The 25,913-nt window shown below is 47.0% G+C and overlaps 1 protein-coding gene across 3 annotated transcripts in view; it reads right to left on the reverse strand.

Annotated features, from left to right (window-relative positions):
- Nucleotides 1–25,913, reverse strand: part of CPPED1 (calcineurin like phosphoesterase domain containing 1) — a 137,764-nt gene that overhangs the window by 107,013 nt on the left and 4,838 nt on the right. For all 3 annotated transcript variants that reach the window (XM_061401146.1, XM_061401145.1, XM_061401144.1), the window contains exon 2: nucleotides 2,523–2,741. In XM_061401146.1, coding sequence (XP_061257130.1) covers nucleotides 2,523–2,741 — 219 coding nt within the window. The remainder of the gene's footprint in view (nucleotides 1–2,522; nucleotides 2,742–25,913) is intronic.

Below are 25,913 nucleotides of genomic sequence, written 5' to 3' on the forward strand. Positions count from 1 at the left end.
ACACTGTAACTAGAGATTAGCCCCCGCTCAGGGCAAGCAGAGAAAGCCTGCATGCAGCAACAAAGACCCAGCGCAGCCAGAAACAACAACTAAAATAAGGTTTAAAAACAATAAGGCAAGGGGTCTGGCCAAGTGTCCCCAGCACATCAGGGGCAGATGTGGAGCCGGCATCTCCACAGACGTGGCCACATGAGCCCTAATGCAGGCCTTGATCCAACGTCTTGTCATCCCCCTTTTCCACCCAGTGACTGTAGCCATGAAGTTAAAAGACGCTTGCTCCTCGGAAGGAAAGCTATGACAAACCTAGACAGCATATTAAAAAGCAAAGACATCACCCTCGACAGAGGTCTGTATGGTCAAAGCTATGGTTTTTCCAGTAGTCATGTATGGATGTGAGAGTTGGCCCATAAGAAAGGCTGAGTGCTGAAGAATAGATGCTTTTGAACTGTGGTGTTGGAGAAGACTCTTGAGAGTCCCTTGGACTGCAAGAAGATCCAACCAGTCCATCCTAAAGGAGATCAGTCCTGAATATTCATTGGAAGGACTGACGCTGAAGCTTTTCCAATCCTTTGGCCACCTGATGTGAAGAGCTGATTCACTGGAAAAGACCCTGATGCTGGGAAAGACTGAAGGCAACAGAAGGGGACAATAGAGTATGAGATGCTAAGAGAGCATCACCAACTCCATGGACATGAGTCTGAGAAAACTCCGGGAGATAGTGGAGGACAGAGGAGTCTGGCACAGTACAGTTCATGGGGTTGCAAAGAGTTGGACACAACTTAGCCACCAAACAGCAAAACAAAGAGGACAGGCTGCTTCTCCAGGGGTGACATCACTGGGTCTCCCAGGGGGAGTCAAGGACATGAGTATGTCCACAATCGTGACTTTGTGTAAAACAGGAGCCAATGGAGAATGTGGGAAGGTCTGAGGGTTCTCCCTGCTGGCCACACTCCCTGGACTTCAGGGAGAGTGATTCTGGGCAGCCTCTCTTCCAGCCTCACACGTTCACCCTGGATTGCTCTGGATAGGTAGGCTGCTGGACAAGAGAGCCCTGGTGGGGAGGAATGAATGCACCCGGGCTTGCTATAGACGACCTCGGCTTCTAAAGGCGCTAGACGTCACAGCAAGACTTGGGGACTTCCCTGGAGGTCCAGTGGTTGCGACTCTGTGCTTCCACTGCAGGTGGCACAAGTTTAATCCCTGGCCAGGGAAATAAGATCCCACATGCTGCATGGTGTGACCAAAAAGAAAATGATAAAAATAAATAAATAAATCATAGCAATACTCAAAGACTCTGGGTTTACAAGGTAACATTAGCCAAAAACAAACACCCACAGCAGCCGCAGCATTTTCTGCAATGGTGTTTGGGTCAACTCTGCTCAGTAAACAGAGACCAGGACAAAGATGAGAGTGATCGGAGGTGCCTGCTCTGCCTCCCAGACGAGCAGGGGTGGTTTCCGGTTGCTTATTTATACCTGCTCACTAGGTTTTCTCCTTGCCTGGAGAGAATGATGTCAGAGTAGGAAAGGGAAATTTAAAAAGGAGGAGAGTTCTAGAAGGCATCTGTTATGTTCATATTCCTAGCATCTCACTTTTTCTTGAAGGGAACCATCCTGTTCTGACCACCTGGCTGCCATGGAGTTGCTCTCATACCCTGGCTTCATGGGGCTGTGTGAACTAGACGGACATTGGTCTGGAACTTTGACTGGGCCATCAAGAACAAGACACTTTCTTTCTGTTGTGGTTTCAGTTAGAAGGACATAAATCTAGAGCTCCCAGGAACCACTACCTAGAGAGTGCCTGCAGGAGAATGAATTCAACTCAGAGGAAGGCAGGGCTGAGCGAGGAAGAGATGGGAGTCCTGATAGCAACTTCTGAGCCCCTGGATCCAGCCATTCCTGAAGCCCAAATTTGCTCCTGGACTTTACAGTACCAGAAAGTAACAATCCCCTGGAGAAGGGCGAGGCAACCCACTCCAGTATTCTTGCCTGGAGAATCCCATGGACAGAGGAGCCTGGTAGGCTCCAGTCTATAGCACTGCAAAGAGTTGGACACGACAGAAGCAAATTAGCACACATGCAAGGTAATACAAACTTAAAAAAAAATTAATCCAGTTCAAGTTAGCTTGTCATTTGAAACTGAAAAAGCATGAACAAAGACAGGAGAAATAAAAGCATAAGAAGGAGGGAAACGAAAGGAGAAGATTATGTTTATGGATGTGGGATCCGAAAGCAATTCAAGTTTGTCGCCTATAAGTGAAGAAAGGTGACACATGGGAATCTGTTCCATTTTCATAGGAAGCACAGATAATCAGAACCGTGGGCTCTGCCTTATTACTGTGATTAACCTTGCCATATTCTAAAACTAAAATGAGTGTGTATTTTCTGATATTTGACGATCTTGCAACCACTGTGAAGAGAAAGGAATGAGCCATTACTGAGCAGAGATGTCTTTTTAAGAGAGATCTTTTTTTTTTTTTTTTCGGGAAGGAGATAAGATCACAGCGACAGCCCGAGTCTTACCTGGCATGGCGTGGACGAGGTCTCCGCAAAGAACAAAGAATTTGGGCTTGGGGTTCAGTTTGTTGATGGCCTGGACTGCTTGCTCAGCCAGACGGATCTCCTGTTCCCACTCATCACCACCGTTGTCACAGTCCCCAGTGGCCCAGGCCTTCATCAGTCCAAACTGGGGGTCTGCACCTTGGATGAAGTAGAATGGGCCTTTCCATTCCCTTTCCTTTTCTTAAAAAGAAAAAGAAAGAAAAGGAGAGAAGAAATATTATAAAATCTGTCAGGGAAAGCATCCAGGTTATCATGCGAGTGGATACAATATTTTTCTTAAATTAAGTAGGTCATTTTAATAAGCTGCTGTCCAAACATACCATTTTCCTGTCATCAGCTAGAGGATTTTGATTTATACTAATTATGCCTGGGACCCGGTGATTCCCAAAAGCTGGGAGGATAAAAAAAAAAACCACGTGGGCTGTTAACAGTCACGCAACCAAGCTGTTTCTTTAAAAACTAGATGGCCAAGATGAGGCACAGAGGTATCACAGAGGTTTAGAGCATATTAATGTTCAATAGTTTTTTAATTAGAATTTAAAATACTGCAAATTGAAAGTTGCCAGAAGTATTATGTTTAAATGACTAGGTGAAGTGCTGTCAAATCTTTTAATGGCACAATCTGCGCTGTTTCAAGGGATGTGACAGAAATTTAATTACAAAACTTGGAGTTCAGAAGCTCTGGCTATCTGGTTGGAAAGGCAATGCCAAAAATGAAATCTGAGTCAATGTGGGGGAAAAAAAAAGACGCTAACATTTGCAAGGCAGCGTGATGTGGGCATAGGTGAGGTGTGAGGCTGTGGGTCAGGGTCGGGGAACCAGAGTCTTTCATCCTGTATATTCTTGGAAAGCACTTATATCACCTGAAGGTAAGTTACCAGACTGCCCTGCCTACTGGTTTTGCCAAAGCCTCGGGGCCCACAGGCCTCTATCCTAATCCGCCAGCAGTGTCTGCATCCGCAGAGCTAGAATGCCCATCAGTGGGCACAGAGGTTTCAAACTGTGATTTCAAACTTCTCTTTGGCCACAGAATCCTTCCTTCAAACAAAATCACACACGGCAGACCAATGTTGAAAACACATAGCCTCCTCTGCCCAAATGGGCTCTGGGGACAGAGCAGCCTGAACACATTTACTCACTCACCCACCCAGATTTTATCCTCGGCCCAGAATGGTGACACGACCTGCTTGACGGCCACCAGCCATCAGCTGCAGGGACACAACTACCCTGTGACCTTGAGACGGTCTTCTTCTTTTAAACAAATGACTGTATTTTGCAGGTGAGCTGCAAAACGGCATTTGCTCTGGAAGTTAAGAGGATACTAGAATTTGCAGAAAGCCCCCTGGCATCATTTCACATCTCTGTGTTCATCTCACTCGTTTACTCAACATTTACTGAAAGCCCACTGTTTGCCAGGCCCTGTGTGACGTGCTGACACACGAGAGGACCAAGAGAGGTGAGGTCCCGGCTCTCTCGAGCTTAGTTCTCATGAGGAGAGGCAGCAGATAAGGACATACACGGAGAGGGTAGCCGGAGGGTGCCAAGGGCTCTGCTGAGGATTAAGGGGGAAGGTGGCGCAAGTGGCAAAGAACCCACCTGCCAATGCAGGAGATGTAAGGGATAAGAGTTTGATCCCTGGGTTGGGAAGATCCCCTAGGGAAGGGCATGGCAACCCACTCCAGCATTCTTGCCTGGGAAATCCCATGGACAGAGGAACCTGGTGGGCTACAGTCCACAGGGTCGCAAAGAGTTGGACATGACTGAACTGACTTAGCACAGCACACAATAGCTAATTTAAATTGGATGCACTGAGAAGTGGTGTCATTTAAGCTGAGATCCAGATGTCGCACACAAGCTTTTAAAATTCCACGGTCACCTTCCCACCCACCATGACTAGCTTACTATCATCTCAAGAGTGGATCTCAGGCTTTAGGTCTCCCTTCCTTTTCTTCCTCCTTTTCCAGAGCTTAAGACAAGCATGTAAACAAACAAAACTACCTATACATACTTGGCCAGAACAAATTGTATATGTGTGCTAATCTGCCGGTTCCTGACCTACAGCTCAGAATCCTAGCTGTTCAGTCAAATCACCACTGACCCGAATTCAGTCTGAACAAGGACTATGAAACCCTGTTGCGTGCATCCCATTGCCAAGGACAGCAGCTCAGCACTACCACAAATTTGACTCACATTCATTGAGCCCTTACTACTCGTGGCAGAAGAATCCAGAATGCTCCCAAAGACCCGAGTCCTGATATTCACATCCCGTGTGATCTCCTCCCCTTGACTGTGGGCTGGACCTGGACCTGCTTAGCAACTTGCCTCTAATAAGCAGAATACAGTTACGGGATGAGCCTCCAGAGACTATGCATATCCTGGGTATGCTGTGAAAACAACCTCAGTGCTCCTTGATGGACAAAGAAAATGTGTTTACACACAGGGGAATATTATTCAGCCCTTATATTGCCATTTGGGACAATATAGATGGACCTGGAGGACACCAAGCTAAATGCAAGAAGCCAGACACAGAAAGACAAACCCTGCATGATCTCACTTGTATGTGGAATCCAAAATAGTCAAGTTTATAGAAGCAGAGAGCAGGGTGGTGGCTTCCAGGGCCTGGGGATGGGGGTGAGGAAAACAGGGTGGTGATACGCTCCAATATTTTGGCCACCTGATGCAAAGAGCTCATTCACTGGAAAAGACCCTGATGCTGGGAAAGACTGAAGGCAACAGGAAAGGGGGCAGCATCTCTGACTCAGTGGCCACGTGTTTGAGCAAACTCCAGGAGATAGTGAAAGACAGGGAAGCCTGGCGTGCTGCAGTTCGTGGGGTCGCAAAGACACAGACATGATTTAGTGACCAAACAACAACAGAGTTTCAGTTATCCAAGATAAGTAAGTTCTATCTTCTATACAGGTTGGTGCCTACAGCTAGCAATACTGTATTAGAGACTTAAAAGTTGCTAAGAAGGTAGATCTTATGTGTTATCATCACACACACACGATAACAAAAACAACAAAATAAGGTGGGCAGGAAGAAACTTCAGGAGGAGATGCACGTTTATGACAGATGTCTATGGGAGTGATGGTTTCACAGGTGTAAAGTTATCCCCCACTCTCTGAGCTGGACACACTGAATATGTACAGCTTTTCATATGTCTTCACACCTCAGTGTAGCGGTTCTGAAAAGGAGAGAGATTAAGCAAAAACAAAACAAAAGACCCTGCCTTCCATCTTGCTTGCTCTCCCTCACTCTCTCTTGGAGCGCATGTCCTGAAGGGAAAAGGCTCCCAAGATGAGTAGCCCAAATGTAGCAAGAGACTGAGGAAGGTCTCTGGCCAACACCCTGTGAAGACCCGAGCCCTCCCCATGCAGCAACCTGAAAGGAACGGAAACTCGCCACGGGCACGTGGGTGCCCCTGGAAGAGGATTCGCCCTGGCGAGCTTCTGGATGAGACCACACCCCAGGTGACACTTGACAGAGCCCTCCTGAGACCCTGCAGCAGAAGGACACAGCTAGGTTGCACCCAGATTTCTGATGGGAAATGCGAGATAATGTGACTCAGCTGCCTCAAACTGCCAAGTTCCTGGGGTAACTTGTTAACATACATCAGGACTTCCCTGGTGGTCCAGTGGTTAAGAATCCACCTGCCAAGGCAGGGGATCCCTGGTCTGGGAAGATGCCACATGCCACAGAGCAACTAAGCCCGTTTGCCACAGCTACTGATCCTGTGCTGTAGAGTCTGGGAACCGGAACTACTGAGCCCACGTGCTGCAACCCCTGAAGCCTGTGCACCCTAGGGCTCTGCAACAAGAGAAGCCACCACAATGAGAAGTCTGCGCACCACAACAGAGAGAAGCACCCATTTGCCGTATCCAGAGAAGGCCCGAGAGCAGCGACAAAGACCCAGTGCAGCCAATAAGAAAAATAATAAAATTCATTTTAAAAATATCTGTTACACAGATCAGATGTAGAGGGCCAGGAAGGAGTCAGCAACACTTCTTCACAAGTTGAAGGTTGGTGTCCTGAAAAAAACTGAGATTTTGACTTGTGTTTTAAAGTTCATTGTTGGCACTGTTCATTCATTCTACTTAAATGGTAACCTTTTTGTGCTGATGAATGCTTTTCACTGCTTTTCCTGTTTCTGAGGCAGTTTGCAAAGTGGTTTAAACTGGATAAATTAAACAGGGAGGGGGATGATCCTCATCTGAAGGTTGGGGCATAAATCAATCTGCTACAACAAATAAAATTTATAAACAGTGTTCTACAGTAACATTTTAACAAACATAGTTTTCTATGACAAATAGTCATAGTCCTGGAAAGTCAGTAGTCTTTGGAGGTATTAAATCTTTCATTGTTACTCGTTTACTTAGTAAAAGCTTAGAATCTCAAATTTATGATGACAAGGTGCGAAATAAACAGATTTGATCTAAAATAAAGGAAAGCTCACATGTCACTGTTCCATCTACCTTATCCTTCTCATAAAGGCAATCCGTTGATTCAGGGCTCTGCATTCTCAGAAGCACCTGGAGCCTCTTAAAGTTCCTGCCACAGAAGTCTGTGTGGTCTTTGGTCTCGATTTTAATCAAGGCTGAATTAAAGATACTTGAGGCTGGTAATGTCTCTGCTTTTGAATATACTATCTAGGTTGGTCATAACTTTCCTTCCAAGGAGTAAGCGTCTTTTAATTTTATGGCTGCAGTCACCATCTGCAGTGATTTTGGAGCCCAGAAAAATAAAGTCTGACACTGTTTCCACTGTTTCCCCATCTATTTCCCATGAAGTGATGGGACCGGATGCCATGATCTTTGTCTTCTGAATGCTGAGCTTTAAGCCGACTTTTTCACTCTCCTCTTTCACCTTCATCAAGAGGCTTTTTAGTTCCTCTTCACTTTCTGCCATATGGGTGGTGTCATCTGCATATCGGAGGTTATTGATATTTCTCCTGGCAATCTTGATTCCAGCTTGTGCTTCTTCCAGCCCAGCATTTCTCATGATGTACTCTGCATATAAGTTAAATAAGCAGGGTGACAATATACGGCCTTGACGTAAGTACTTCTTTTCCTATTTGGAACCAGTCTGTTGTTCCATGTCCAGTTCTAACTGTTGGTTCCTGACCTGCATACAGATTTTTCAAGAGGCAGGTCTGAACTGAACTGAGGCTGGTAAGGCTTAGTACTAGATGGAGGAAGCTTTTGTAAACTTATACCTTCCCTGCTCCCTCAGAAGGGCAGATTTTTATATTAGGAAAGCAAATTCTTAACATCTGCATTAAGTTATTTCACCAAAGTCAAGAGTTACCCCCAGGACAGGGCTTAGGTATTAGTTGACTGACACCTACAAGAGCCTGGGAAAGCTTACAACGCCTTCCTTCCAGGGCAGAGCAAATGTCTGCCCCCCAACCCAACACACACCCAGAACGGACCAGCTTCTCTCTTTAGAATCCTGGAAAGCACTGTTCTGCCAGCTGAAATGGTCGAAGTCTGGATACAGTGAGGTCTATCCCTAAAGCTCCCTGATACACAATCGGGGAATTTAAAAAACGTTTATGGGAGGCTTTTCTGGTGTTCCAGTTGTTAAGAATCCACCTGCCAATGCAGGAGACAGGGGTTTGATCCCTGGCCCAGGAAGATCCCACAGGCCTTGAGGCAACTAAGCCCAAGTGCCAGCACTACTGAAGCCCGTGTGTCCCAGAGCCAACAAGAGAAACCTCCACCGTGAGAAGCCGGTTGACTGCAACTAGAGAAACAAGAGAAACTTGTTTCAACAAGACAAACCTGCTATTCTGCAACAAGAGAAACCTCCACAGTGAGAAGCCGGTTGACTGCAACTAGAGAAAGCCCACGTGCAGCACCAAAGGCCCAAAATAAATAAAATAAAACACACACACACACACTTCATTTTTAAAAATTTTCCTAGTCTGAAAGAGCCTAAATGTGCTCTGCAACAAGAGAAAACCTCCACAATGAGAAGCCGGTTCACTGCAACTAGAGAATGCCCACGTGCAGCACCAAAGGCCCAAAATAAATACATAAAATTAAAAAAAAAAAAACTTCATTTAAAAAAATTTTCCTAGTCCGAAAGAGCCTAAGTGTGAGACAGCCTGGTAAACGCCTGACAACCCAAATGAAGGAGCAGAAATACCTGGAAGTGGAGCCTGAGGGAGAAGGTGAGGATAAGCAGACAGCAGCTAGGAGGTGCAGGCTGCGCTTGGGCACAGGGGGCGGGGCTCAGCCTCCACCTCAGTCCTCAAGGCCTGGTCCAGGGACCGGCAACATCACCATCCCACCAGGTGGGAAAGCCTGCCACCTCAGACCTAGACTCCGCGCTTTAACAAACCCCCGATTTTATGCAGATCCAACTGTGAAAAGCACTTGTGTGCAACTAACCAAGGAACCGCTTGAATGTGTTTTATATCAAACAGACAGACAGAAATAGTTTCCCTAAATTGAAATAATGTCTTGGAGGGATTCTGTTGTTGCTGTTAGTGGGTACGGGTTTTGTTTTGCATATTTTCCTATTCATTCTGATGTCCTGCTTATGTCCAGCTCAGGTTGTTCTTGTTCACTCGATTAGTCATGTCTGACTCTTTGTGACCCCATGGACTGCAGCGCTCCAGGCTCCTCTGTCCACCACTTCCTCCTGGAGTCTGCTCAAATTCATGTCCGTTGAGTTGGTGATGCCATCTTATACCAGCTCAGGTACTTGGTCCTAAACATTTCTCCATCTTATCTATTACTATCTAATCATTTCTTCCTTTAAATCACCTTTCAAAACCAATTCAATATTCCTTATAAGAATTCTGGGCTTCCCTGGTGGCTCAGACGGTAAAGCATCTGTCTGCAATGCTGGAGACCTGGGTTTGATCCCTGGGTTGGGAAGATCCCCTGGAGAAGGAAACGGCAACCCACTCCAGTACTCTTGCCTGGAAAATCCCATGAACAGAGGAGCCTGGTAGGCTACAGTCCATGGGGTTGCAAAGAGTCGGACACAACTGAGCAACTTTACTTACTTACTTATAAGAATTCCAAGATTCAAGGTAAGAACTTAATTGGGGAATTCATTACTAATTAGTGTGATCTGACACTTCAGACTTTCACACATCAATGCAAACAATGAAAACACCCATTAGAACTGTGCGTGTGCTACACAAATGTGTGTTTTTAAAAGCACAACAGACAGGGTACTTTCTTTGCCCAAATTTGATGCAAGTATGCAGCCGGGAACTCTAATTGATGACTATGGTAAGACCAAACTTTGAGATAAACTAAGTACTTTAGAATGAATGGATTAAAGAATAAAATGAGTTGATTAAGATCTCATTTCTGACCCTGATGGTATCAAAACAAGGCTGTAATCTTTTGAAACATTTGACACAAACCTCTGAATAAGGCCTATACAGTTCTTAGTGTTAAGACACAGTAATGCATACATTCATTTAACTAAAACACTTATATCTGCCATGAATGTCTACACACTTCCCAGGTGGCGCTGGAGGTAAAGAATCTTCTACCAACGCAGGAGGCTTAAGAGACATGGGTTCAGTCCCTGGGTCAGGAAGATCCCCCGGAGGAGGGCACAGCACACACTCCAGTATTCTTGCCTGGAGAATCCCATGGACAGAGGAGCCTGGCAGGGATCCATGGGGTCACAAAAAGTCAGACGTGACTGAAGGGACTCAGCACATACACATGAATGTCTACAGTGAATATAATTTTTCAATATTAACTTTTTTTAATATTTATGTTTATTTATTTGGCTGTGCCAGGTCTTAGCCATGACATGCGGGACCTTCAATCTTCATAGCAGCACTTGAGATCTTTAGTTGCCGCATGTGGGATCTAGTTCCCTGATTAGGGATTGAACCCAGGCCCCCTGCATGGGGAGCAGAATCTTAGCTACTGGACTACCAGGGAAGTCGCCTCAATATTAATTTTTTAAACGAATTCAAAGAGATGGTATATTAGCTATCTACTGCTATGTAACAAGGGCTTCCCAGGTGGCTCAGTGGTAAAGAATCTGCCTCCAATGCAGGAGCCACTGGACACTCGGGTTCAATCCCTGGATCAGGAAGATCCCCTGGAGGAGGAAATGGCAACCCACTCCAGTCTTCTTGCCTGGGAAATCCCAAGGACAGAGGATCCTGGCACGCTACAGTCCATGGGGTCACAAGAGTCCGACACAACTCAGTGACTAAAATAACAACATCCTATGAAGGCTGAAGGCTTATCTCCTACAAGCCCACCTTTCCCCCCTAAAGAACTGGAAATTGTGCTGGAGGGATTCTCAAGGGAGTTACTTCAAGCATCCTTCTCATTTAACCAAGTGGGGAACACTGAGGCCTGTCTAGAGAGCTTAATCATGGCTCAAGTTCAAGGTTACACAGTTGATGAGCAGTGGCTTCTACTGTTCAGAATCTCCGGGCTGGCCTGAAGAGGAGAGAGCCATGCATGAAAAAGACGAAATGTTCCCTGGGCTGCCTGCAAGCTGCCAACCTCCATAAAGACATTTTTGTCTCCAAAGAGTTTCCTTTAAATGGCACATCTTGGTGAATTAGAAGGCAGTACACAAAGCCAATGCTGGCAAGGCTGGGAGCTCTTCCCCAGGAAGCTGCGAAGCACACAGACCCTGCCAACAGTAGAGGGCTGATTCAGGGTCACAGGCCGGGGCCCAGGCCTTCTTTCTTTTGTAGGATGCTAACTGGTTATCCCCCCTAGAGATAACACACTCCAGGTCTCTGGATGTGATCTGCATAGCAGATGTATTCTGTTTGGCCCATGCAGTCTTTATAAAATTCTGAATTTGCTGTCAGCGGTTTAAGTGCATGAGTTTCATACATACACCTGGCTTCTTGGAATCTCATAGAAAATCTGGCCACAACAGGCCCAAATGGGCTGTGCCAATGAATGGCAGGTACTGAGAATAGTAACTGCCCCTTTACTGGGGTAAATGCTCTGGAATTTACCACGGTCCACAACTGGCCCCATTCACCACCTGCTCCCTGAAGCCATGTGGGATGAGAAGCCCTTATTTATGGTAACCCTTTCATTTTGCTTAGAGGTACAGAAGAGGAGGCTCACGAGGTCAAGGGTAAATAACTTGCTCGAGACTAACAAAGGGTGAGGGGCAGAACCAGACCGATTATGCCACAGAGCCTTGACTTCAGGGCAGGTGATCACAATGGTAAAATTACAGAGAAGACTCATCCGGCTAGGAGTGCTGAGCTCTGCTCAAATGACAAGCCAGAAACAGACAAGCTCCAAGCTACCAAGATAAACTGCCATAATTTAGAATGTTACCAGAGCCTACATCAAATTTTAAAATTGATTTTAAAATACTTCTTAAAGGATAAACACACCTTAGAGAGGAACCTGGTTAATCCATCAGACTTGATTCATCCATCGTATACAGAGTAACAATATTTGGCCAATTACAAATTTCTGCTAATAGACAGAGGCTGCCATAGAAGCAGTTTTTTTCAAAGTCAAGGGATAAAAATGATTCTGGGTGGTATTAAAGCATGGTCAGGAAAGGCCTGCAAGTCTCCTTTGAGCATTATTAAGTGCAAAGAGACTACACAAAGAATCTTAAACACCTTTTAAAATTCACACAATTCCCTGCCAAGAATCCTTCCTTCCTATGAGATTCTGTTTATGTGCCAGTATCCTGACTGAAAGACAGGGATTCAAAATGCAGTCCTTCTTTACATTTTGCACATCAGTATCACAAACTAAATGTCTTCTTGGATTTGTCTCTGCCAATATAGTTCCTCTCGTTTTTATTACACTTTGGGGGCATATTTGTCAATTGTTAATGAAAGCTGTCCTTTTAATATACATACCAAGAACTAGAAATTTTATTGATCTTTTCATTCTTACCAGTTAATCAATTAGTAACCATAATAAACGCACCCCCAAAAGCAAATGAATCATCCAACTAGGAAAAGGCCTACAGGAATCAGTCATGTCACTAATACCTGATACTCTAATAATTTATGTTTTCATGGTGTGTTAAACCTGCTATTTTATAGGCAACCCCAAATAATTCAAGATGGAATACAATGACAGATAGCTTTCTAAATTTACTTTCTTTTTTTCCGTTTGTTTATCTGGCTGCTCTTAGTGATGGCATGCAGAGTCTTTTATTTGTGACCTGTGAACTCTCAGTTCCAGCATTTGGGATCTAGTTCTCTGACCAGGGATTGAATCCAGGCCCCCTGCACTGGGAGTGTGGAGTCTTAGCCTCTGGGCCACCAGGGAAGTCCCCTGAATTTTCTTTTTATAAATGAAAGTCTCCTATTCTAAATGTAGTGTGACTTTTGGAAGACAGAGTTAAAATCACAAGACAGTGGTTAAAACATCTGAGAGCTTGGACTTCCCTGGTGGGCCAGTGGTTGAGAATCTGTCTGCCAAGGCAGGGGTCACAGTTTCCATCCCTGGTTAAGGGAAGATCCCACACGAGGCAGAGCAACTAAGCCTGTGCGCTGCAACGAGAGAAGCCACCGCAAAGCGGGGCCCACACGCCGCCTCTGCAGAGTCGCCCTCACAAGCTGCAACTAGAGAAAAGCCCTCGCAGCAGTGAAGACCCAGCATGGTCAAAAATGAAAAATTATAAAAAAAGAAAAAGTCTGAGAGTGGGCGGTCTGATTCACAAGGTTCCTATCAGTATAACACATCACTGCATTATCAGAATATTTAAGAATTCAATGCTGTGACTCCTGTTAACTGATTCAAAATAATACATAAATTGGGACTACAGGGGCCACATCTCTCCACTGGACTAGAAAGAGAATTAACTCAGCATTACTGACAGTGCCGCCCCTGCAGGTCAGGGCTTCATCCTTCCCACCTGGCGGACAGCTCCACCACGACAGCTCCGTGCAGGACTCCCTGCTCTGCGCCACCTCAGCCGGTCACCACCACCAGACTCTTCCTAAAATGCTCACCCTGATCACCACACTCCCTCGCTAAAGGGCCACCGCCTTCCAATCTCCATGAGAAACGGTCCGCGTTTGCTTTCCCTTTCCAGCATACTGTCAGCACGCGTCGCACGGTTCCTGGCAGGCGGGAGGCATTCAGTAAACATTTGGTGAAAGGATAAATGAAGATGTCAGTGGATCCTCGCTCCTGCTGGCACCTGGAGCTAAAACATTGCCTGAAACTCTTCCAGCTGCACTGATTACTGTTCCCATTAGACCAGCAGCTCTAAACCAGGGATGATTTCCATCCATCACACTGGGAGGGGGATGGTGCTTCTGGCATCCAGTGGACAGTGGCCAGGGATGGTGCTGAACATCCCACATTTCAAGGGCAGCCCCACAAAAAGAAGGATCCAGCCCATGTCAAGGCTGAGACCGAAGAGCCCTGCACAAGACATGCCAAAGGCTCCCACCATGTGGATCTGTATCAGCTCCTCGAACGCAGTGCCTTCCTGCCCCTTCCTCCAGGGGCTGCGCTCCTTTCTACCAGCTCTTCCTGCTGGGATGCCATCTGTCCTTCTGGGCCCAGCTCATACGCTGCCTCCCCTCCCTTGCAAGTGGATGTAGCTCCACCTGCTCCCCTCATTCAGCCAGTCTGTTCTGAGGACAGGTGCCCCACAAGTCACCTGGATTCAATGGTGGACAAGGCTGCAGGTCCCATTCCTAAAGACCTTACAGAATGGTGGCGAGACAGACAAGGAACAGCTCAGCTACCAAGCTCATCACACACTGTGCTCCTCGGTACTGCAGAAGCAGGGTGAACATGGATGGAGTAACTGGTGGGTGGGAGAGCTCTGCAGTGAACGCAGCAGCGAGACAACACGGAAGATGAGATCTGAGGATGAGACAGTCAGGTGGGGGGCAGGGGGATGCACTCCAGGCACAGCACACAGCGAACACCAGACCCTGAGACAAGGGGCAAATGTGAATACAGGGCAGAAGATAAGACCCATCACACCCAGACACATGGGCTTGTGGAAAGGCTTCAAGACCTTGGACCACTTTGGGATCTCCCAAAGCCCTAACCTGGTCCCAGTACAGCCCAGACTCAGAGGCTTGAGTGCCAGAATTATATCCCATTTTCCCCCTTTACCAACTCTGTGACATGATGCAAGTACCTAACCTCTCAGGGCCTCAGTTTCCTTATCGGTAAAGTAAGAATAGGGCTTCCCAGGTGCCTCAGTGGTAAAGAATTCACCTGCCATGCAGGAGACACAGGTTCGATCCCTTATTCAGGAAGATCCCCTAGAGAACTAAATGGCAACCCACTTGAGTGTTCTTGCCTGGAGAATCCCCATGGACAGAGGAGCGTGGCAGGTTACAGTCCACAGGGTCGCAAAGAGTCGGACACGGCTTAGCAACTGAACAACAACAAAGAAAGAGTAACTCATGTACTTTATAAGCGTTGCTGAGTTACGGAGTTAATATATGTGAAGCACGCAGACTTGGCACACTGTAAGTCGTCAAGTAAGAGCTTCTATAACCATGATTGTTACTCATGGTAACTCCTACCTCTGTCCTAGCAGAATCCTCAAAATCTTACCCATTTCTTTGTTCCCCAGAGCACATAGCAGGGCTCAGAAAATATCTGATGGTGTGCATGTGTATGTGTGCACACGTGCACACGTGTGCACATGCTTTTGTCTTAATATCTTTTCCATCGCATACTGTGGATACTGCTTTGGTTATAAAATGGCAAACATGGGTAGCTGTATAGCTGCCTGGAAGCTTTTTGGCTAAAGAGCAAATGCCAACGAAATGAAATTTTTGTAGCTCCTCACAGAAGCGATCGGCACTGTGAATCACAATCTAAATGTCTTCAGTGATACCTCTCATCTCCCCTGGGGACTAATCTCATTTTAGTGGTTAAAAACACACACACACACACACACACACAACAGTAGCAAAATAATCTTCACCACTCTGGGACTCTTTCTGGTTTAACAAACCAAATGTCCCAACAGGAAGACTGCCAGAACCTGATGCCGCAGTTAACAGCGTCTTTCATTAGTGGCGGCCTGGGCCTGGGGGGTGGGGTGGGGGCGCTGAGGACGGGGGTGACAGCTAAGCGGTGTGGGGTTTTACTTTAGGGTGGGGAAAAGGTTCTAAAATTGGCTGTGGGGATAGTGGTGCATCTCTGTGCATAGACTAAAAGCCACCAAATTGTTTGCTTTGAAAGGGGAGAACTGTGTTTTTAAAAAGCAATGTCCTTCAGGACCCTCTCCTCCCCCAAAATAATTGAGACAGCAAAACCCAGAGTCTCTGAATTACGTTTCCTAAGTACCAAAGTGAATTTACCCAACCTCTTTTCTTGGCCTCCACATGTCCAAAGGTAGCTTTAGAGATATACAAAAGACTCTGAGTCACAGCTTGGCTGCCACACTTGCCATGTGGGGACGAGGGGCCTGCCAGCATCTTTATCTGCAGCCCTTCAGAGAAGTAAGAAGGCAGTCGGGCCAGGAGGGCTCAGCCAGGCGGCTCTCAGCATCAGTGCACTTGGCCGATGTTGTTCTAGACAATGACTAAGTTGGGGTCGGGGCGGGGACATTTTCCAAACCCCTGTCAATTTTCAGAAGCAGAACTCCACTCAGGGCCCGGCTGTGTTGGGTGGAGGTTTGCTGTGACTTTTCTGCGCCATTCTCCGTGATTCGTTGCCAAGACAGCCAGTGACTGCTGGCCTGGGCAGCACTTCAGGGAGAACTGGAAGCAGGCACTTGCTCTGGGCAGAGGCAGTCCCGCACAGAGGCTGGGTAAATGGGGGCCCTGGATGGAAGAGATGGCCACCCTTCCCTGAGACAGATGCAGCTCTACAGGGCAGGGGCCCCTGACTGGAAACAAGCACCACCCCCAGCGGATGCCTCTGAGTAAGGCACCAACCACCCAGGGGTGCATGGTTTGCAAGGGTCCTGTTGACTGGCTCAATATCTGGGTTCCTGCTGGTTTTGTCCAGAGAAAACATGGTGTGTATAAGTGGTGGGTTAGTGGATACATATGCCTGATCAGGCGGCATTATATTCATTTTCATTTGTTTATTCACATAACGAAAGGCCACTGAAGGTCCACGGCTGCCAGACCCCCTCCTAGGCCCGGGCTTCCTGCCCTCCCAGGAATTTATCATCTACGGCAGGAAAGGACATCAAAGTCACAGGAGTACAGACACAATTCTATTCACTGATGCAAAGAGCTGACTGGCTGAAGGCAGGAGGAGAAGGGGACGACAGAGGATGAGATGGTTGGATGGCATCACTGACTCAGTGGACAAGACTTTGAGCAAACTCCGTGAGATGCTGAAGGCCAGGGAAGCCTGGCGTGCTGCGGTCCATGGGGTAGCAAAGAGTCGGACACAGCTGAGTAACCAAACAATTATCATAAAAGAATGGGTGACGGCGAATGGCAGGCGACCTAACTCAGAACAGGAGAACCAGCCCAGGCCTGAAGAATGAAGAAGCAGTGAAGAGGGAGACAGAGACAAACCGCGACCAGGCCTGACAGAACTGGGTTTTGTTTTAAAGATCTGACTCTGGGTGCTCTTCAGGAAACAGACTGGAAGCAGAGAGATGGATGGACCCCAGGTGTGCCCGGAGGGCTACGGACGCTGGGACACGGAGAGGGGTAGAAGCAGAGGTAGAACAGTGACTCCTGGGCTGCCGGTGGGACAGAGCAGCTGGGGGAGCCTGAGAAGGAGCGGGTTGGGGGCTGGGGTCGGGGGACATAAATGAGGTGCCCCATCCTGCTCTGCTGGGTTCCGGTGGCGAGCCCAGAGGGCCGGGAGCCAGAAGAGCTGCGTGCTCCTCTGAACGCTCCTGCTTACCAGCCCTGGACCTGAGATGAGCGGGTGCCCCACACAGATCCACACACGACGCACTCGCCACCCAGGCCGCTCCTTAACTCAGATCCGGACACCACCTGGCCTCTGTCTTCCAGCTGAGGACCTGCAGCAATAGCTCCACGAGGAGTGTTCTTTTTCTTTAAACAAGGAGACATGGGGGAGTCTGGACATTCTTTTGCTCATTTCCTGGGGGTCTGATGCCACTCCAAAATCACTGCAGATGGTGACTGCAGCCATGAAATTAACAGACGCTTGCTCTTTGGAAGAAAAGTTACGACCAACCTAGATGGCATTATTAAAAAACAGAGACATTACTTTGCCAACAAAGGTCCGTCTAGTCAAGGCTACGGTTTTTCCAGGAGTCATGTATGGATGTGAGAGTTGGACCATAAAGAAGGCTGAGCACCAAAGAACTGATGCTTTTGTGGTGTTTAAGACAACTCTTGAGGGTCCCTTGGACTGCAAGGAGATCCAACCAGTCCAACCTAAAGAAAATCAGTCCTGAATGTTCATTGGAAGGACTGATGCTGAAGCTGAAACTCCAATCCTTTGGCCACCTGATGTGAAGAACTGACTCATTTGAAAAGACCCTGATGCTGGGAAAGATAGAGGGCAGGAGGAGAAGGGGATGACAGAGGGTGAGATGGCATCCTCTCATCCAGTTGGATGGCATCGCCAACTCAATGGACATGAATTTGAGTAAACTCTGGGAGTTGGTGATGGACAGGGAGGCCTGGTGTGCTGCAGTCCGTGCAGTTGCAAAGAGTCGGACATGACTGAGCAACTGAACTGAACTGACGTCACAACATATGTGGTCCTGAGAGTGGCTGGCAGCCGGCCTGGGGCTTCTGCAGTCTCCACTTGCCCTGGCCCCACATTACTGCCCCTTGCTAGTTGGAGGGTTTGACAAAGTTAAAAATCACATACTACACGAATATAAAAAGTCGTCGCTGAGTCCTCTACTTGAAGAACACACTCCCTTAACAGACATCCACTAGGCCAACGTGAAGGTGTCACCAATACTCTCCGTGCCCCTGCAAAGGCTCTGATCGTGGCCCAGGGCGAGCTGGTGGCCTCTCCATGCTCTGCAGAGCTCTGCCCTGACCCTCATGGAGTTGCCCTCAGATCTGTTCATGCCTGCACTCATTTTTATACTGTCTAATTAAAATCAGAGAAATATGAATGTAAAAAATGTTGCTTCTGATAAAGCAAAGATGGCTGCTTTGGAAAGACTCAATAAAAGCAAGCTGGTAAAAAATAAAATACAATTGAATTAGGTACTGGGGAGGCAAGTGTAAAAGATCTGATGAGTATAAACTTAAAAGAATCCTTCACTCAGAATACTTGCTAAGTGATTTTTAACTGACTACTCCACTGAGGAAAAACCCAAACTGGAAAAGATTCCTTATGAGTGTGGTTTACACAAGAAAGGCTCCCTTGCAGGCCCATCCATAAATCCAAACTATTAACATAAGATATGACCTTGGCCTGACCTCAAAAGACTGGTAAATGAATGTATATTTATAATTAGAGTTTACATTAAAATGAAATGTCAAAAATGTGTAATTCTTTAAAGATTCCCCTTTTTAGCTAATTCTTTCTGTTTGTTGACAAACTACCAGGCTTCTACTGTAATAAAAAAAAAAAAAAAGGAAATTTCTAATTAGACCCTTACTTCATACCAATACATAAAAATTTACTCAATATGGAACCAGACCTAGACGTAACAGCATAAATTATAATACTCTCAAAACACAAGAGTAAAAATCTTCACAATTTGGGTTTAAGTAAAGATTTCTTGGGCGTCCCTGGTGGCTCACACAGTAAAGAGTCTGTCTGCAATGCAGGAGATCTGGGGTTCGATCCCCGGGTCAGGAAGATCCCCTGGAGAAGGGAATGGCTACCCACCTCAGTATTCTTGCCCGGAGAATTCCATGGACAGAGGAGCCTTGAGGGGGGGCAGTGCACGGGCTACAGTTCTAAGATATTGCATCAAAAGGACAAGTTCTAGTCAAGGCTATGATTTTTCCTGTGGTCATGTATGGATATGAGAGTTGGACTGTGAAGAAGGCTGAGCACCGAAGAATTGATGCTTTTGAACTGTGGTGTTGGAGAAGACTCTTGAGAGTCCCTTGGACTGCAAGGAGATCCAACCAGTCCATTCTGAAGGAGATCAGCCCTGGGATTTCTTTGGAAGGAATGATGCTAAAGCTGAAACTCCAGTACTTTGGCCACCTCATGCGAAGAGTTGACTCATTGGAAAAGTCTCTGATACTGGGAGGGATTGGGGGCAGGAGGAGAAGGGGACAACAGAGGATGAGATGGCTGGATGGCATCACTGACTCGATGGACATGAGTCTGGATGAACTCCAGGAGTTGGTGATGGACAGGGAGGCCTGGCGTGCTGCGATTCATGGGGTTGCAAAGAGTCAGACACGACTGAGTGACTGAACTGAACTGAACTGGGACTTCAGAATTAAAAACTTGGGTGCTACAAATGACATCATCAAGAAAGTGAAAAAAACAAGCCACAGAATGGGAGAAAAAATGTGCAAATCATACAGTCGACAAGCAACTTGCATGCAGAACATACAGAGTCTACGACCATACCACCCTGAACATGCCCGATCTCATCAGAACACAGAGAGAACACTAACAAATTTAATAATAGAAACAGAAATAACCCTATTTGAAAATCAGGCAAAGGATCTGAACAGATAGTTCTTCAAAGATTACAAACAGCCAATAAGATGTGAAAAGATATCCAACAGCATTAGCCATTAGGAAAATGCAAATCAAAACCGCAGTGAGATTTCACTTCACATCCGTGTGCTGGGTTCTAAGTAAATGGACAGACAGTCTCCAGTACGGATGAGGGTATGGAGAAATCTGAACCACATGCACTGCTGCTAGGAATGGAAATGGTCAGCTGCTTTGGAAAACACCTTGGTGGTTCCTCAAAATGCTAAACACAGCTACTTACGTACGTGTGTGCTCAGCCACTTCAGCCATGTCCAACTCTGTGACCCTGTGAACTGTAGCCCGCCAGGCTCCTCTGTCCATGGGATTCTCTAGGCAAGAATACTGGAGTGGGGTGCCATGCCCTCCTCCAGGGGATCTTCCCAACCCAGGGATCAAACCCATATCTCTTCCACTGGCACGCAGATTCTTTACCACTTAGCCACCAGGGAAGACCCAAAATGAAACATATGTCCCTACAAAAAGAAATCTATGTGCATGTTCGTGACAGCTTTCTTCATGATAGCCAGTGTCCAAATGGGAGAATGTGTCCAAAAAATTATCCAAATGTTCACCAATGGGTGAGTGGACAAACCAAATGTGGTAATCCATACACTGGAATATTGTTCAGTAGAAAGGGACAAAGTGCTGATACAAACTGCAACATGGGTGAATCCTAAAAAGATTATGTTAAGGGAAAGAAGCCAGTCACAAAAGACCACAGATGATACATTTATATGAAATGTCCAGAAAAGGCAAAGTTACAGAGGTAAATTAGTAGCTGACTGCGCTGGGAATGGAAACATAAAGAGACTGAAAATGGACACAAAGTATCCTTTCTGGGGAGAGGAGGAGGTTCTAAAACTGTGATGCTGTGCCAGGCCACAAAATGTATTAAAAACCAGTAAAACTGAAAATGAGTGAATGTTATGGTACCTCAACAGAGTCATTTAAAAACAGAAAAGCAAAGAAACAAGGCATTCAGAAACAAAAGTTCATTTGTCTTTTGGAAATGTTCTAACCGGAACTTTTTATGCACTGATTTTTACAGACAATGAAAGTGAGGAGGGAAGATATCCAAACTCCTATTTTAGTCACAGGAACCCTTCTTAAATAGGGAACTGGCCTGGCCTACATGGATGGCATAATTCAAGGTATTCATTTTGTTTTCTTCATTGATAGGTTAGAATTTTTTACATAATGTTTTTGATCCTGTTCAGACCTGAACCAACATTTCCAGTTTGATTGTTTCTACAGAAGTCCTTAGGTGAGACCTGACGAAGTAAGTTTATTCTTTAGGAATTTCATTTATTGTCTTAAAATGAAAGGGTTTCCAGGAGGGACCAAGAAATATTCAGAATTAGTGAACACAGTTGGTGCCTCTGAAACAGCTGTGGAGGCTTAAAATGTCCGGGAAATCATCTTTTTAGGTCAACCACTGATGATCCCTGTACTCCGAGGGGGGAAATAACCGGCGATAAAATGAACTCGAAAAACTGATTGGGACCTAAAAACAAATACAGGTAATTTTGAAGGCATGTTTTAATCTTGGTATTTCTCCCTTTGAGAATTTCTTCAAAACAGGTGTTGTAAACTTTTCAGAAAGACCATTATTTGCTAGGAGAAAGTAGTCTTAATTAGGATACATGTCAAGGAAATATAATTATCAATTTGCCTAATTAAAATGAATATTTGAACATGCCTGAGGATTGTGAGCCTTCTCAGGTGAGACACGTACAACTTACTTTCTATAAACATCTGTTGACAGAGCCAAGCAGATTGTGTTAGCAGGAAATGGGTGACTGAGCCACGCTTAACAGGCAACAGAACTGCTTGGGAATACTGTTCCTCAAAAATCACCAGGAGGAAGTCTTAAAGTGCTTGCCATTGACTGTCTGTGTCCTCCCCAAACCCCTACACTGAAATCTAACCCCAAATGTGATGATACTTGGAGACGGGGACTCTGGGAGGTGATTAAGCCGTGAGGGCTCAGTACTAGGATTACCCGAGGACTTCCCTGGTGGTCCAGTGGTTGAGAACCCACCTGCCAATGCAGGGGACATGGGTTCGACCCCTGGTCCAGGAAGATTCCATATGCCACAGGGGCAACTGAAGCCCGTGCACCACAACCACTGAAGCCCAGTGCCGGGAGCCCATGCTTCTCAACGAAGCCCGTTGACAGCAACTCGAGAGTAGCCCCCGCTCGATGCCACTAGAGAAAAGACTTCACAGCAGCAAAGACCCGGCGCAACCAAAAGAAAGAAAGAAAATTTTTTAAGAGAGAGACCCGAGAGCTCACTCCCCACTTCCTCCACGCGAGGACCCAGCAGGAGGACAGCCATCTACTGTAATGACGGTTACACATCATTATACAGTACACATACAGTACACAAAGTGCACAACTCCAGGAGTGACTGTAATGCCAACTGTGGGCTCCGGCTGCTCATGTGGGGTCACTGCATGTTCCTCCAGTGTAACGAACATACCACTCTGGTGGGGGGATGCTGATGATGGGAGAGGCTATCATGTGTGGGGGTGGGGTGGGCTATATGGGAAATTTCTGTACTTTCCTCCAACTTTGCTAGGAACATGTAACTGAGCTAAAAAATTAAGTCTTTAAAAAAAAGAAGAAGACCCATCTATGAATCAGGAAGAAGGTTCTCACCAGACACTGAGTCTGCAGGTTTCTTGACCTTGGATGGTCCTTTGACCAGCCTCCAGGATGTGAGCAATGCATTTCTGTTGTTTTTAAGGCAGCCAGCCTATGGTGTTTTGTCATAGCAGCCCCAGCTGGCTAAGAGAGCACGCCTTCATTTACTTGACAAGCTTCACTTGAGAAATAAACTGTTTAATTCTGGAGGGGGCTTCCCGTAGGGAGCATGAGGGTTATCAGGGCTGTGATTTTAGGCACAGTTACTGGAGTTCACCAAAACCTCCTTGACAGGCAATGTGTATTTTGGCAAGAGACCGAAAAAGCCAGTTCCTTTCCTTTCTCTTCCAAGCCTGCCCTTGGGGCAACTCCACCAGCTCATCCCCTGCCCACAGAGCCTGAACTGGCAATGGACCCTCCAAGGGCATGGCCCAAAGTCACGAGCAATGCTAACAGGGACCTGGGACCCAGGGAAGGCAGTGACGGCGGGAGAGGCCACCTGGGGGTGGACTAGGTGCTCAACATGCAGTGAACTGAACCCACAAGACTAGGAGTTTTAAGCCTGGCCCTCCAAAACCGGGGTTTTCCCCAGTGGCTCAGAGGTAAAGAATCTGCCTGCACTGCAGAAGACATGGGTTCGACCCCTGAGTCAGGAAGATCCCTGGAGAAGGGCATGGCAACCCACTCCAGTATTTTTGCCAAGAGAATCCCATGGACAGAGGAGCCTGGAGGGCTGCAGTTCACAGTCAGATGTGACTGAGTGACTGAGCACACGGGCATGCTCCAAAGCCAGGCCTTTAGAAGCCCTGGGCTATATGGGATCTCCATCCGTGGGCTCCTCTATCCATGGGATTCTCTTGGCAAGAATACTGGAGTGGGTTGCCATGCCCTTCTCCAGGGGATCTTCCTGACTCAGGGATCGAACCTGCATCTCCTGTGATGCAGGCAGATTCTTTACCTCTGAGCCACCAGGGAAACCCCTGGTTTTGGAGGGCCAGGCTTAAAACCCCTAGTCTTGTGGATTCGCTTCACTGCATGTTGAGCACTTAGTCCAACCGCAGGCTGCCTCTCCCACCGTCACTGCCTTCCCTGGGTCCCAGACCCCTGTACACACATACTATGCAGGCCCGCTGGGCTGCTCAACTGGCAGGGAAGACCAAGTGCAGGCACCACTCCTAGAAGTCCAAGGTCACTTCCCTCCTCCTAGCTCATCAGTTTATCTTCTAAATCTCTCTCCATCCACACATCTCTGCAATTTTTTCCCGGTGTATGCTTCTCTGGTCCTACGGCAGTCCTGGGGCACCTCCAGTGAGCTGGGAAGCTTCATACCTCAGCACCCCTGTAATCTCCACTGGAAGCCCCCTACCACCTCCACATGTACCTCCAGCGACTGAGAATCAACAAGTTCAAAGTGAACAATGTGTGCCTTGGAAATGTTGCCTCAGGACAAGTTGCTGAGCTCCAGCTTCCAATTCGACTGCACCCCAAGTTCCTCTAAAGCAGAAGCTCTGTTGCTACCACTGCAGCCAGACTGTTCTTTCCAAAATGGGAACGGTATCACCTCATACATGCAGCTTAAAAGCCCTTGGTGTGATGGGCCTCCCTGGTGGTATTAGTGGTAAAGAACCCGCCTGCCATTGCAGGAGATGTAAGAGACTCGGGTTCAAACCTTGGATGGGGAAGATCCCTGGACAAGAAAATGGCAACCCATTCAACCCACTCCAGTACTCTTGCCTAGAAAATCCCATGGACACAGGAGCCTGGGCGGCTATAGTCTACAGGGGTCGCAAGAGTCAACACGACTTAGTGACTGAATAACAACAACCATAAGATAAAAACAAAACTCCTCGATGACCTCCTTTCCCACAAGCCAGTCTCATTTCACGCCGCCCTGCTCCACACTCAGGAGTTTCCTTCTTTCAACCTTCCCTTTCTGGTCCCACCAGGTCAGACTTCCATTTGAACTCTAGTCCACAGTGGCCTTCCTGCCCTTCAGAACCCAGGTCCCTCCCACTCAACCTTCAACCAGGGGCCAACACATCCTTCCCCAGGGAAGCCTCCCTCAGGGCCTTGTTCAGGTCCCCTCCCTTCCCTGACATCTGCCAAGGCTGCTATTTATGCTGGTTCATGTGACCGGCAGGTTAGTATTGGGCTCTCCAAGTAGCTACAGGTGGACTGTGTGGGCTGTGTTAGCCACTCAGTCGTGTCCGACTTTTGTGACCCCATGGACTGTAGCCCTCCAGGCTTCTCTGTCCATGGAACTCTCCAGGCAAGAATACTGGAGTGGGTTGCCATTCCCAACTAGTTTCACTCATCAATAATACAATTGCTGGGACAAGGGAGGTGCTTACTACATTTGATGAGTAGGCAAATGGATGAGCCAACAGAAAAATGGATGGACAGACAGATGAAATGATGGACATATGACAGACAGACTGGTGAATGGATGGTCTGGGAGATAGGTGGAGGGACAGAAAAGAGAGAGAGGTAGGGAGAGAGAGGAGGAGGAAGAGATGGTCAAAGAGAACATTTGTTCCCAGGGCCAAGCCCTCTTCTGAGCCCTCAATCCCATCTTTTCCCATCTCCTCAAATACTGCTCTCCAACCAGTGAACCTGCCTTTTGCATTTTTTCAACCCCAGATCCATCTCAGACCAGTCACGTGACCTTGGACAAGTTGCCCAGCCTTTCTGAGATTGACTTTTTCCCCACTATAGAAAGAAGAGAACCATAATAGCTAGTTCAACAGGACTGTTTTGAAGATTACATGAGATAGTCCACAGGCTTCCCTTGTGGCTCAGCTGGTAAAGAATCTGCCTGCAATGCAGGAGACCTGGGTTTGATCCCTAGGTTGGGAAGATCCCCTGGAGAAGGGAAGGGCTACCACTCCAGTATTCTGGCCTGGAGAATTCCATGGATCGAACAGCCAGTTATGGGGTGGGGTCACAAACAGCTGGACAGGACTGAGCGACTTTCACTTTTTTTCACTTGAGACCGTCCACACACAGCACAGAATACAGTGCCTGGCAAGCCATAAACAGCTGACAGATGTTAGATGCTCCTATTGTTCTTACCATCTTTACTACTGCTGCAAACCCTTCAGCCTCCAGCAGCCTTGCTCCTTCCTCAAGCTTCTAGTGTCCTACGTCAATCTT

Source organism: Bos javanicus, chromosome 25 (genome assembly GCF_032452875.1).
Source record: "Bos javanicus breed banteng chromosome 25, ARS-OSU_banteng_1.0, whole genome shotgun sequence".
NCBI classification, from domain to species: domain Eukaryota; kingdom Metazoa; phylum Chordata; class Mammalia; order Artiodactyla; family Bovidae; genus Bos; species Bos javanicus.